This window comes from Mya arenaria, chromosome 17, assembly GCF_026914265.1.
Source record: "Mya arenaria isolate MELC-2E11 chromosome 17, ASM2691426v1".
NCBI classification, from domain to species: domain Eukaryota; kingdom Metazoa; phylum Mollusca; class Bivalvia; order Myida; family Myidae; genus Mya; species Mya arenaria.
This window is the reverse complement of record NC_069138.1, coordinates 29,503,277-29,518,731: the sequence shown is the minus strand read 5'-3', so window position 1 is coordinate 29,518,731 and position 15,455 is coordinate 29,503,277. Positions and strand designations below refer to the sequence as shown.

Here is a 15,455-nt window from a genome sequence, read left to right as displayed (position 1 = left end):
CTGTAACTATTATCTTGTATTCATCCCTTCCCTGTCGCCCTCCCTTATAAATGGCCTAATTATTACCTTGTTCAAAATTAAAGTATTACTCTTACATGAAATATCTCGCCAGCACATTTTGTCGTCTGCCATGCTTTGATATAGCAACATGTGATATTATTTGTAAAGTGAATCTCAAATTTTAACGAATTTCATTTCTAAAGGTTAATTTTAATATTTAACATAATTGAAATAGGGTTAACCTTTTTCTTCAACATGTTGAGGACTTTTGGATTACTAGCCGTTTTGCTCGGAAATAGTTGGGCACAGACGTTATTCAAGGACGAGGCATTCAAAGAAAACACAACTGGATCGTCGGTAATGTCAATATTAAAGGGACTCTCAAATTATTGAACTAAAATTGATATTTCACTGTTTCAAAAAGTGAAAATATCACATTGATATTTATCACTGTTTTGAAAGTTTGGCTTGCTTTCCGTCAGCGCGCACAGGGCTGGGACAACATTCCAACGACGTCATTTTCGAAATGACGTTACGTGCGCATACATTTTTTTTTAACAAAAGTGTAATTAAATGACTTTTAATTCCGCTTTTAGGCATACAATAAAAAGAAAACTTGTTTGATTCGGTGTAAGATGGCAATATATTTCACCTCTTGAACATCAAAAGTGAATATATTTTTGTGCTCAATCGGGGAAATATATTACGATCTTACAATGAAACAAACAATTATCCTCTATATCAAATTCTGTTGAAATTGAGTTATTTTATTTACATATATGAACAAAAACCAACAGCAATTAGTAAATATTCATTTGAACAGAACTAAGTAAATTCAAGCCCATTTAAATAATAATAGCGTTGCTTTCGCTGTTCGGAAAACTTCGGCAATTTCCGTCACATTGTTTTGGTTAAAAACTTTTGAACAATATAGCTTACTCTTCATTTGACAGTTTTCGAAGGAAAGCAAAATAATCGTTATTTAATGCAACTTCTAACATTTTTGCTAACCTCGATTTGACAGTTCTCAAGTAAAAGCGAAAGTATCTACTTATTCATTTAATGTCTCTAAGAATCCTTTCTCGTTCTCCCCTCGATATTCTGTACTGTGCTTGCAGGTAGTAGACTCTGTACTGGACATACTCGGCTCGACGTGTCTGATAAATAACGAGGTGTTCCTACGTCGCTGGGCGCACGTCGATTCCAGTGACGGCACGGCCGCTCGCACCTATGCAGACCCATTCAGCGGAGGAATATGGCAGGTTAGTTTGCAATTTCTAAGCCATCTTTTCTTTTTTATGTATAAAGTACGTGCATAGTAGCGCGTCGACGTCGGTGGGTGCAAGTCGGTTCCAATCATGGTATTGACGCTGATGCGTTCGCAGATCCCTTTAGCCGGGGATTTTGGAAATCACACGTTCAATAAGCCTAATTTGCACCCATATACACACTGAATAACACTAATATGCCTAGACTCATTCAACTGGCACCGCCCTTGAAGTATTACAAATCAGATTCAAAGTTGGCAGGGGTGGTATTCGATATAATAATTAAGGTAATCTTAGGGTCATACATCATCGGCTTTATTCATTCTATTGGTCAGTTATTAATAACGAATTTTCCGATTAGCTACATCGTTCTTAGATCCAATTAAGACTAATTTTTAAAGTTTACCATTTATTTATTCTCACGAAGGGGCGCTAGTCGAATTTTACGCCCCTATGTTACGCCCGCTCTAACGTCAAATCCTGGATCCGCCCCTGCATGGAGTATTTGTCGTTCTGGTGTGTAGGCGTCAACAAGTCACTCTTTGTATCTTAAATACTGGCCACCTCCAAGACGCTCACCACTAGCAGCTTTTAAATCTGCACTCGCACAGATTGTTAGTTTTGACATTTTTAGAAAAGTTGTCTCAGAATCGGCTGATTTGGGCATCAGTACCTTCTATTCAGTCATTATTCACAATAGAACAAATCTCAGATGTCGAATTTTTTTTAATGCGTTAGTAACGCTTTTAACCATAAAACATCTATTTCCGAACGTAAATATGATAAAGTGCGGCCTGATCTTTAGCCAGCAGTCTTATATCACTGATTTCCAGACAAATACGCAAAAAGTGGCTCATTCCAAGACAAAAAATAAAAGTTGTCCGAAAACGATCAATCTGTGAGAGTGCAGCTTAAAATGCTACAAGTATTTGCTGTCTGATTTCAATGCATTTGGTATCGTTTTAAAGTGACACTCTAATTCAAAATCAGTACTTACACATGCATAACAAACATACATTTTGAGTGATAGACCTTTAACTACATTTTGTACTTACTAAATAATGCATAATATATTAATAAAATAAATAATAATAAAATATTAATCACTGATGACAAGATTGTAACCATGTATTGAATAGCTGAAAACGCAAAAATATTAAATGATTGGTGAATGCTAGAAGATTTACTGTGATCTTATATCGTGCCATAAGGTAGAAATACCGTGTTTTCTGCACATTTCTTTTAAATTAAACTCGGTATCCTTCACAAGAACCACGGTTTGAGACATTTAATTATCCTTTTTGGTAACTGAAAACAAATGTTTTAATTGTGGTAAATCTTATTTGGGAGTAAGAGTGCATCTTTAAACATGTGTATAATTTTGTGGATCGTCGTTTTTTTAAATTTCAGATTGACGAAGGTTCCTTTAACATGACGAAGAACAATGTGTATTTGCAACAGGCATACAATGTCATCAAAAGCAAGCTGAACATTGATTGGTCGAAGGTTACCTACAACGATCTCCGTAAACCAATCAACTCCGGCGTTGCTGCAGTCCTGTTGATAAAGGCTAAGAACCTTAAAGTTATTCCTGAAAGTCTTGAACTTCAAGCTACGTTATGGAGCGGCGTTCTTAGACCCGGACAAATGGCTTTCAATTTCGTCTTAAAAGCAAGAGGAATGGATACAGGTAAATTATTTCAAACTTTCATGAATACAGCCAAATCCCGTTGACTCGAATTCTTCGTTGGTTTGAACTGGATGTAAAGAACCGATTTCTTTATACTGAAGGCAAGCGTTCGTGCTTGGCTCGAATCTTGCGAGGCTCGAGGTATTTTCGCCGGTCCCTGGGAGCTCGAGCGAACGAGGTTCGGCTGGAGTATAGAAAATGTCCCAATATCTCGAAATTTCTGAAATCCCTTTCGACAGGATTCCACTATAGATCCTTCTTTTGTTTTTTCTATTATATGCCTGATATTTACTTCTTTAAGATTTTAAGACTTTAAATATGGATTCTCTTTATGATAACAAACAATAAACCATTTTCCATTTATCAAAAGCTAGGGGAAGGATTGTAATTGGTCCAAGTAAAAATCAAATTGAAATATGTATTATGGCTAATTGAAATAAGCTTCTATAGTAGCGCCTATTTAAGACAAAGAAATTTCGAAAGATTGGGGCCAGTATGGGGCTGAATATCGTTATTATTTCCATCTTCTTTTTCATTGTCAAACTCATAAATTGAAGATATGTTATGCAAAAATGGACAAGTTGTATAAACCGTAAACTTAGTAAATCTGTGTTACGTAATAGTTAGATGACATGAAGTGAGTTCTTAATGATTTAGGATAGGCGGAGTAAGCGTAGCGAATGAGCCCTTCTTATTCATATAGAAATTACTTCATGTCATCTAACTGACTTAGAATACAACCTTATTGGCTGATACATTGTCGACGATCTGACGCAGGGAGTGTGTATCGGATGATTGGCAGTAGGCGGATCTTTAAACACGCGCAAACGTCGAAATTCTTAATGATTAAGTCTACTACTTAATGGATGCCTATCTGCAACCTCATTGGCTGGAAATGTAGTTTGTATTCTAAATAATCTTAATTTAATTTACCATTATAATTTGCAATGTAAGTTATGTTTCAGATTGTAGAAGTGATAAAATGCTGGACCTCGCTGTGATACTGGACTTCAAAACGCTTTCCCTCTTCAATCTTCAACAAATAAATCATTTTCTTACCGAATTCTTAAAAAGATTTACGCGAACACCTGACGCCACGCGCGTTGCTATAGTGACGAAGACACAATTTCCGATTGTCCCCTGGTATCTTAACAGCCAATTAATGACAGGGCGGGATATCATCTTATCTCTCAGTGTAGGTTGCAAAAAATTTAATTCATTTTCGAAATTTTTAAAGTTAATTGACGCCAGCTTTAGCCCAGGAAAATGAGCATACATATTATATTTTATTATTGTAACAAATTGGGTATTAAAACGAGTCCTATACAACGTGCTGAAGGAGTTCATTTCTCTTTATTTTAAGAAACTCTCACATATTTTTTATATTTCTATTTTTTCGCTCATACTTAGTTTCTTTTCTTTTAAAAAAACATGTTTGTCAGTGCACGCCAAAAAATCAATTCGATTTCCAAAAACATTACTAACGCTTTTCCACAGAAATGAGCCTTTTTGTCACCTGATAAATAATTGTTTGGCATAAATTCCTTTTTCAACTTATAATGAGACCTAACCATTAATTGAGTCGCTAACCCGTGCCTGCACCCAACCTATATCCACCCCAGGCTTTGAAGTACCAGGTGGGCCCAACGTTTGTCGGCGACTCCCTGAGGGTGGCGCGGGAACAGGTATTTAAAAATACCACTGGTGCGCGCCCGGGTGCTAGTAAGGTGGCGCTGCTCCTCATGGACGAACTGAGGGACACCACGTTCGCCAAGTCCGAGGCGCAGAAGCTGAAAGAGAGCGGTATGTGTGCTGAAACATTTTATTAAACTCCCATACCCCCTTCTTCACTTGTCACTTTTGGGACTTGTTTTTTGAAAAGATATATACAATCAAACGTGAAGATAAACGTACTATGCGTTTAATCAGCATTTGGCACAACACAGGGGTTCATCCAAATTTTTACCTTCCTTCCCCGTGAACAAACCTCCAACCCCACCACCACCACCACCCCAAAATGATTTAAACATGGCCCTCCCCGAAGAACTATTTGGGTAATTGTAAGCATAATCGCTAAACAATATTAACATGAAATGTTTACTTTGACAATTTTAGCGGGGAGGGGGGACACACACCCTCAAACCCGCTAGTGTTACTTTGAAAGTGGATACATCCATAGCACAACCCAATATTGTACCATGACCTTTATCCTATAGACCTTGAGTTTCATTGTTTTTCAAGGACAGAAGTCGATTTATTCTTATAGCCTTGGTGTTGTTGTTTGCCGTGTCCGTTGTCGCCGTCGGGCGTTGGTAAAATTTAACTCTTGTCATTTATCAAAGACCATTAAATATTTTAAAACGAAACTTAGTTAACATGTCACCAGGGATAAAACTCCCATATGTTGCACGGTGCGTAACTCTGGCGTTCATAATTGTTGAGTAATGTCCCTTTTTCGACTGAAAACAACAGCCACAGACGGACGTCGGCATATTTATTTTCAATGTTAAATGGGAACTTGAAATATTTACCCAGAGCTATTAATTTTGTATCTGTTTAATCTTTCTTTCCCAGGAATCAAACTGATTGTGTTACGTGTGAGTAACGATACCGCCAACCATGATATAGAGCGTATTGTGTCCCCACCCACGTGTTATAATGCCCGGACCGTATCATCGTTTGGTGACCTCACGTCAGTGGTGGAACGACTGACATCGGATATTTGCAGGGGTATTATTATATTCAATACGTGTACAATGACACATTACTGCTAGCTATTGTTTTCATCACAGTTTTCTCACGTTTTTTTTTTTAAATTGTCTGTGTTTTTTTCAAGAGTTTGTATTTTCTTATACCGTACCGAAAATCAAGATCGAAGTGTAATTTCAGAACAGTCCGTACGACACAGCCCTTATAGTTACACTAGAGCCACATTTTTGTTATGCTATTTAGAATTTCACCTATATTTTTATTTATGTTAATATGATAATTGCATTCATGTTATAATAATGGTTTATATTATGTATGGGAAAAATCACAGTTATTTCCATATAATATTATTTCGTCCACGTGCCCAGCGCCGCTCGTGTTGACACCTAGCGACTTCGAGTTTCCATGTAACGTCACCATAAACGCCCGCCTGCCTGACACGTCCGACGCCATCATTACCATGGTATTTGTATTTCAATGAAAACATCTGACATAAATCTATAAGTCCAATTATAGCTTTGTTGACCAATACGAACATAAGAGCAGTGCCAACGAATAAACGTAGCTTATATAAACTATACATTCACTAAGATAAACATAAGAATCGAATTTATATACCCCTGTCTTTTAAGGAGCATAACAAAAAAAAATTAGCTTGGGTTTATAATAAATCGATGATATTAAAATATATGTGCGTTAAAAAACAAATAAACAAATAACATACAGTAATTTTCTTGATTACAGGTCACGCCAGATAACGGTGATATTGACGTCTATGCGTCTAAATCTTTCACCCACCCGGACGGGAACGCGTATGACGCCCATGTGACGTCACAGCACTCGCTGTACGTGCGGGGAACCGACCCAATGTACATCAGGGTTACTGGCCAGGGGTCCACGTGCACTGGAAATTATCACCTCCATGTGAAGGAAACAGACGAATTCCGAGGTATTGTTTATGAGAGCAATTTCAAATTTGGTGGTCGTACATCATTAGTTTTGAAACAAAATCAGTATTCCTGTATGCAGAAGTAATTTTAGTGTAAGTTGTAAGTTGTTGTTATAATGAAAATGGTAGTTTAAAAATATTGTTTTTATTAGTTAAAACATATTATGAAAATGTACTAGTGTCAGAATGATTTGTTTGCTTCCAGATTTTGGGGGAGTGTGCATCATTGCGGGCACGGTGCGCACGTGCACTCCACAGGAGATGAATCAGGCAACCCATGACGTCATCCTCGTGCCGGGTAGGACTTCTTTGGTTGTTTTTATTGTCTTTATCATTTCACATAATAATTGAATCTTTAATTAATGCATTTTGTTAAAAATATCAGTTTTCGTTATAACTGTAATAATCACATTTATATTTTAATATAGAGCAAGATGTTTGCATTTGTGTGAATTGAATTTTACTGTAGTTACCAGTATTGAAAAGTAAACCCAACGTTGAGAACATAAAAAATGTGACTTCCGCACATTTTTAATGTAATAGAAGTTAGAACTAAGGTTCTTTTATTAATCGGGCACCAGGTGCTGTATATGGAAGCGGAATGTCATTTAAATGCAACACTGAACTCAAACCAGCGAAACATTGCCTCTCATTTCATTGAAATAGTGTTGAAACCATTGACGATATAATACTCGAACCTCTGTTTTCAGATCCAAACGCCCCCTTCTTGTGCGACACACGTAACCACTCAGTTGAGTATTACCCGTACCCCACCGATTTCCACAAGTTCATTATGTGTGACCAGCTTGACCGCACCTTCGTCGGCCTTTGCCCTGTCGGGGTTCAGAGCTGCAAACACTCCACCAACGGATGTAAATACACAAACCCGTGCACGCAGGAGGAGATTTTGGCGGGAAACATGCGTCAGATGGACCAATGCGGCGACAAGTCTGCGTATGTCACGTGCACTAGCCTCGGTTTGGCGGAAGTAATGAAATGTCCCCCATTACGAGTGTGGAACCATGACACGAGGCACTGTGTGTTTGAGTATGTGCATGATCCTTCAGGAATTGGCGCGAGCAGTAACGACGCGACAATCGCTAACCCGTGCCTGCACTCGCATAGCGACCACCAATATTTCCCGTACCCCGGGCACATGGACAAGTACATTTTTTGTGACCAATACGGAAACGCGTTTGCTGGAACGTGCAGAAGTGGTATTTGGAGTGAACAGAGTAAAATCTGCACTGACATTGTGGCCGTTGGATAGACATTCTAGTTTGTAGAAGGACTGACCTACACCTTGTACAAATGTATGAATGCATCGTTTATTATATGTGTACACTTGTATGGTTTTCATGAATAAACGTTTTTCTTTTACCAATCTCATTATTTTTTTCTCATTTATAAAGGTCCTTTAGTAAATATGACGTAATCGAGCAAATATGACGTCATAGTTTTCTGTGTATGACACCGCCTCATTCGGAGCTCCGCAGTCATTTTTCCCTCGCAATACAACCTCGGATGTCTAACTCCTAAGGACGGTTTACAATGTAAGAAATCTGTACATTTAACTACGCTGCAAGTAGATCGCGTAGTAATTTCAATTAAGCAGTTAAAACTTATTGACTGTACTCTTTGAAATCTTAATCATACACTTCACTGGCAATCAATTTATACTCACTAACACAAAATACGCGATAAAACACTACAATTATTATATTTGTTTTTTTTTAATTTTACGATCTAGATCTACTGATGCACCGGCATTCATCCGAGGTTGTTTTCGTCGGAAAATGGCCGAGGAGTTCCGAATGGTAACGCCCATGATACTTTATGGAAGTTTAAGCTTCTTGTTTTTGGATAATAGGTTAGAGATTCATGCATACTTATGTATTGGAAAGGTGTTTCCATAAAAGTCACCGCTAAATGAACAAGTAAAACTAGTACATTGAGAACAGCACGAGAAAACATTGTACATTAAAAATGGCACCAGAAATACTAGTACATTGAGTACGTCACCAGAAATACTAGAGCATTGAGTACGGCACCAAAAATACTAGTACATTGAGTACGTCACCAGAAATACTAGAGCATTGAGTATGGCACCAAAAATACTAGAGCATTGAGTACGGCACCAAAAATACTAGAGCATTGAGTACGGCACCAGAAATACTAGAGCATTGAGTACGTCACCAGAAATACTAGAGCATTGAGTACGGCACCAAAAATACTAGTACATTGAGTACGTCACCAGAAATACTAGAGCATTGAGTACGTCACCAGAAATACTAGAGTATTGAGTACGTCACCAGAAATACTAGTACATTGAGTACGTCACCAGAAATACTAGAGCATTGAGTACGTCACCAAAAATACTAGAGCATTGAGTACGTCACCAGAAATACTAGTACATTGAGTACGTCACCAGAAATACTAGAGCATTGAGTACGTCACCAAAAATACTAGTACATTGAGTACGTCACCAGAAATACTAGTACATTGAGTACGGCACCAAAAATACTAGTACATTGAGTACGGCACCAGAAATACTAGTACATTGAGTACGGCACCAAAAATACTAGTACATTGAGTACGGCACCAGAAATACTAGTACATTGAGTACGGCACCAGAAATACTAGTACATTGAGTACGTCACCAGAAATACTAGTACATTGAGTACGGCACCAAAAATACTAGTACATTGAGTACGTCACCAGAAATACTAGTACATTGAGTACGGCACCAGAAATACTATTACATTGAGTACGGCACCAGAAATACTTGTACATTGAGTACGGCACCAGAAATACTATTACATTGAGTACGGCATCAGAAATACTAGAACACTGAGTACGGCACCAGAAATACTTGTACATTGAGTACGGCACCAGAAATACTATTACATTGAGTACGACACCAGAAATACTTGTACAATGAGTACGGCACCAGAAATACTAGAACACTGAGTACGACACCAGAAATACTATTACATTGAGTACGGCACCAAAAATACTAGTACATTGAGTACGGCACCAGAAATACTAGTACATTGAGTACGGCACCAGAAATACTAGTACATTGAGTACGTCACCAGAAATACTAGTACATTGAGTACGGCACCAAAAATACTAGTACATTGAGTACGGCACCAGAAATACTAGTACATTGAGTACGGCACCAGAAATACTATTACATTGAGTACGGCACCAGAAATACTTGTACATTGAGTACGGCACCAGAAATACTATTACATTGAGTACGGCACCAGAAATACTAGAACACTGAGTACGGCACCAGAAATACTATTACATTGAGTACGGCATCAGAAATACTAGAACACTGAGTACGGCACCAGAAATACTATTACATTGAGTACGGCACCAGAAATACTAGAACACTGAGTACGTCACCAGAAATACTTGTACAATGAGTACGACACCAGAAATACTAGAACATTGAGTACGGCACCAGAAATACTAGAACACTGAGTACGACACCAGAAATACTAGAACACTGAGTACGGCATCAGAAATACTAGAACACTGAGTACTGCATCAGAAATACTAGAACACTGAGTACGGCATCAGAAATACTAGAACACTGAGTACGGCATCAGAAATACTATTACATTGAGTACGGCACCAGAAATACTTGTACAATGAGTACGACACCAGAAATACTTGTACAATGAGTACGACACCAGAAATACTTGTACAATGAGTACGGCATCAGAAATACTATTACATTGAGTACGACACCAGAAATACTATTACATTGAGTACGGCACCAGAAATACTATTACATTGAGTACGACACCAGAAATACTTGTACAATGAGTACGGCACCAGAAATACTATTACATTGAGTACGGCACCAGAAATACTAGAACACTGAGTACGGCATCAGAAATACTAGAACACTGAGTACGACACCAGAAATACTATTACATTGAGTACGGCACCAGAAATACTATTACATTGAGTACGGCACCAGAAATACTAGAACACTGAGTACGACACCAGAAATACTTGTACATTGAGTACGGTATCAGAAATACTAGAACACTGAGTACGACACCAGAAATACTATTACATTGAGTACGGCACCAGAAATACTAGAACACTGAGTACGACACCAGAAATACTATTACATTGAGTACGGCACCAGAAATACTTGTACATTGAGTACGGTATCAGAAATACTAGAACACTGAGTACGACACCAGAAATACTATTACATTGAGTACGGCACCAGAAATACTAGAACACTGAGTACGGCATCAGAAATACTAGAACACTGAGTACGACACCAGAAATACTTGTACATTGAGTACGGTATCAGAAATACTAGAACACTGAGTACGGCATCAGAAATACTAGAACATTGAGTACGGCACCAGAAATACTTGTACATTGAGTACGGTATCAGAAATACTAGAACACTGAGTACGACACCAGAAATACTATTACATTGAGTACGGTATCAGAAATACTAGAACACTGAGTACGACACCAGAAATACTTGTACAATGAGTACGACACCAGAAATACTTGTACAATGAGTACGGCACCAGAAATACTTGTACATTGAGTACGGCACCAGAAATACTAGAACACTGAGTACGGCACCAGAAATACTATTACATTGAGTACGGCACCAGAAATACTTGTACAATGAGTACGACACCAGAAATACTATTACATTGAGTACGACACCAGAAATACTAGAACATTGAGTACGACACCAGAAATACTTGTACAATGAGTACGACACCAGAAATACTATTACATTGAGTACGGCACCAGAAATACTAGTACATTGAGTACGGCACCAGAAATACTTGTACATTGAGTACGGCACCAGAAATACTAGAACACTGAGTACGGCACCAGAAATACTATTACATTGAGTACGGCACCAGAAATACTTGTACAATGAGTACGACACCAGAAATACTATTACATTGAGTACGGCACCAGAAATACTTGTACATTGAGTACGGCACCAGAAATACTTGTACAATGAGTACGACACCAGAAATATTATTACATTGAGTACGGCATCAGAAATACTAGAACACTGAGTACGACACCAGAAATACTATAACATTGAGTACGGCATCAGAAATACTAGAACATTGAGTACGGCACCAGAAATACTATTACATTGAGTACGGCACCAGAAATACTTGTACATTGAGTACGGCACCAGAAATACTATTACATTGAGTACGGCACCAGAAATACTATTACATTGAGTACGGCATCAGAAATACTAGAACACTGAGTACGGCACCAGAAATACTTGTACATTGAGTACGGCACCAGAAATACTATTACATTGAGTACGGCACCAGAAATACTTGTACAATGAGTACGGCACCAGAAATACTTGTACATTGAGTACGGCACCAGAAATACTATTACATTGAGTACGGCACCAGAAATACTATTACATTGAGTACGGCACCAGACATACTAGAACATTAAGTACGGCACCATACATACTAGTACATTGAGTACGGCACCAGAAATACTAGAACATTGAGTACGGCACCAGAAATACTTGTACATTGAGTACGACACCAGAAATACTTGTACATTGAGTACGGCACCAGAAATACTTGTACATTGAGTACGGCACCAGAAATATTAGTACATTGAGTACGGTACCAGAAATACTTGTACAATGAGTACGGCACCAGAAATACTTGTACATTGAGTACGGCACCAGAAATACTTGTACATTGAGTACGACACCAGAAATACTTGTACATTGAGTACGGCACCAGAAATACTTGTACATTGAGTACGGCACCAGAAATACTATTACATTGAGTACGGCACCAGAAATACTTGTACAATGAGTACGGCACCAGAAATATTAGTACATTGAGTACGGCACCAGAAATACTTGTACATTGAGTACGGCACCAGAAATACTATTACATTGAGTACGGCACCAGAAATACTATTACATTGAGTACGGCACCAGAAATACTAGAACATTAAGTACGGCACCATACATACTAGTACATTGAGTACGGCACCAGAAATACTATTACATTGAGTACGGCACCAGAAATACTAGTACATTGAGTACGGCACCAGAAATACTATTACATTGAGTACGGCACCAGAAATACTTGTACATTGAGTACGGCACCAGAAATACTATTACATTGAGTACGGCACCAGAAATACTAGAACATTAAGTACGGCACCATACATACTAGTACATTGAGTACGGCACCAGAAATACTAGAACATTGAGTACGGCACCAGAAATACTAGTACATTGAGTACGGCACCAGAAATACTAGTACATTGAGTACGGCACCAGTAATACTAGTACATTGAGTACGCCACCAGAAATACTAGTACATTGAGTACGGCCCCAGAAATACTAGAACATTGAGTACGGCACCATACATACTAGAACATTGAGTACGGCACCAAAAATACTAGTACATTGAGTACGGCACCAGAAATACTAGAACATTGAGTACGGCACCAGAAATACTAGTACATTGAGTACGACACCAGAAATACTAGAACATTGAGTACGGCACCAGAAATACTAGACCATCGAGTACGACACCATAAATACTAGTACATTGAGTACGGCACCATACATACTAGTACATTAAGTACGACACCATACATACTAGTACATTGAGTACGGCACCATACATACTAGTACATTGAGTACGACAGCATACCTATTAGAACATTGAGTACGACACCAGACATACTAGTACATTGAGTACGACACCAGAAATACTAGTACATTGAGTACGGCACCATACATACTAGTACATTGAGTACGGCACCATACATATTAGTACATTGAGTACGACACCATACATAACAGTACATTGAGTACGGCACCATACATACTAGTACATTGAGTACGACAGCATACATATTAGAACATTGAGTACGACACCAGACATACTAGTACATTGAGTACGACAGCATACATATTAGTACATTGAGTACTACACCATACATACTAGTACATTGAGTACGGCACCATACACACTAGTGCATTGAGTACGACACCAGAAGTACTAGCAAATTAAGTACGGCACCAGACATACTAGTACATTGAGTACGGCACCATACATATTAGTACATTGAGTACGACACCATACATAATAGTACATTGAGTACGACACCATACATACTAGTACATTGAGTACGGCACCATACATACTAGTACATTGAGTACGGCACCAGAAATACTAGTACATTGAGTACGGCACCATACATACTAGTACATTGAGTACGGCACCAGAAATACTAGAACATTAAGTACGGCACCATACATACTAGTACATTGAGTATGGCACCAGTAATACTAGTACATTAAGTACGGCACCAGAAATACTAGAACATTAAGTACGCACCATACATACTAGTACATTGAGTATGGCACCAGTAATACTAGTACATTATTACGGCACCAGAAATACTAGTATATTGAGAACGGCACCAGAACTACTAGTACATTGAGTACGTCATCAGAAATACTAGAACATGGAATACGAAACCAGTTATACTTGTACATTGAGTACGGTATCAGAAATACTAGAACATTGAGTACGGCACCAGAAATACTAGAACATTGAGTACGGCACCAGAAATACTTGTACATTGAGTACGACACCAGAAATACTTGTACATTGAGTACGGCACCAGAAATACTTGTACATTGAGTACGGCACCAGAAATATTTGTACATTGAGTACGGCACCAGAAATACTTGTACAATGAGTACGGCACCAGAAATACTTGTACATTGAGTACGGCACCAGAAATACTTGTACATTGAGTACGACACCAGAAATACTTGTACATTGAGTACGGCACCAGAAATACTTGTACATTGAGTACGGCACCAGAAATACTATTACATTGAGTACGGCACCAGAAATACTTGTACAATGAGTACGGCACCAGAAATATTAGTACATTGAGTACGGCACCAGAAATACTTGTACATTGAGTACGGCACCAGAAATACTATTACATTGAGTACGGCACCAGAAATACTTGTACAATGAGTACGGCACCAGAAATATTAGAACATTGAGTACGGCACCAGAAATACTTGTACATTGAGTACGGCACCAGAAATACTATTACATTGAGTACGGCACCAGAAATACTTGTACATTGAGTACGGCACCAGAAATACTATTACATTGAGTACGGCACCAGAAATACTAGAACATTAAGTACGGCACCATACATACTAGTACATTGAGTACGGCACCAGAAATACTATTACATTGAGTACGGCACCAGAAATACTAGTACATTGAGTACGGCACCAGAAATACTATTACATTGAGTACGGCACCAGAAATACTTGTACATTGAGTACGGCACCAGAAATACTATTACATTGAGTACGGCACCAGAAATACTAGAACATTAAGTACGGCACCATACATACTAGTACATTGAGTACGGCACCAGAAATACTAGAACATTGAGTACGGCACCAGAAATACTAGTACATTGAGTACGGCACCAGAAATACTAGTACATTGAGTACGGCACCAGAAATACTAGTACATTGAGTACGCCACCAGAAATACTAGTACATTGAGTACGGCCCCAGAAATACTAGAACATTGAGTACGGCACCATACATACTAGAACATTGAGTACGGCACCAGAAATACTAGTACATTGAGTACGACACCAGAAATACTAGAACATTGAGTACGGCACCAGAAATACTAGTACATTGAGTACGACACCAGAAATACTAGAACATTGAGTACGGCACCAGAAATACTAGACCATCGAGTACGACACCATA

At 38.5% G+C, this 15,455-nt stretch overlaps 1 protein-coding gene across 1 annotated transcript; it reads left to right on the top strand.

The window, feature by feature from the left end:
• The first annotated feature begins 255 nt into the window (after positions 1–255).
• Positions 256–7,886, top strand: LOC128223356 (uncharacterized). The gene is made up of 10 exons (XM_052932635.1): positions 256–357; positions 1,119–1,262; positions 2,679–2,958; positions 3,924–3,955; positions 4,581–4,761; positions 5,533–5,688; positions 6,036–6,130; positions 6,412–6,616; positions 6,822–6,914; positions 7,327–7,886. The coding sequence occupies exons 1-10, from the start codon at positions 256–258 to the stop codon at positions 7,884–7,886; spliced, it is 1,848 nt and encodes a 615-aa protein (XP_052788595.1).
• Positions 7,887–15,455: the final 7,569 nt, after the last annotated feature.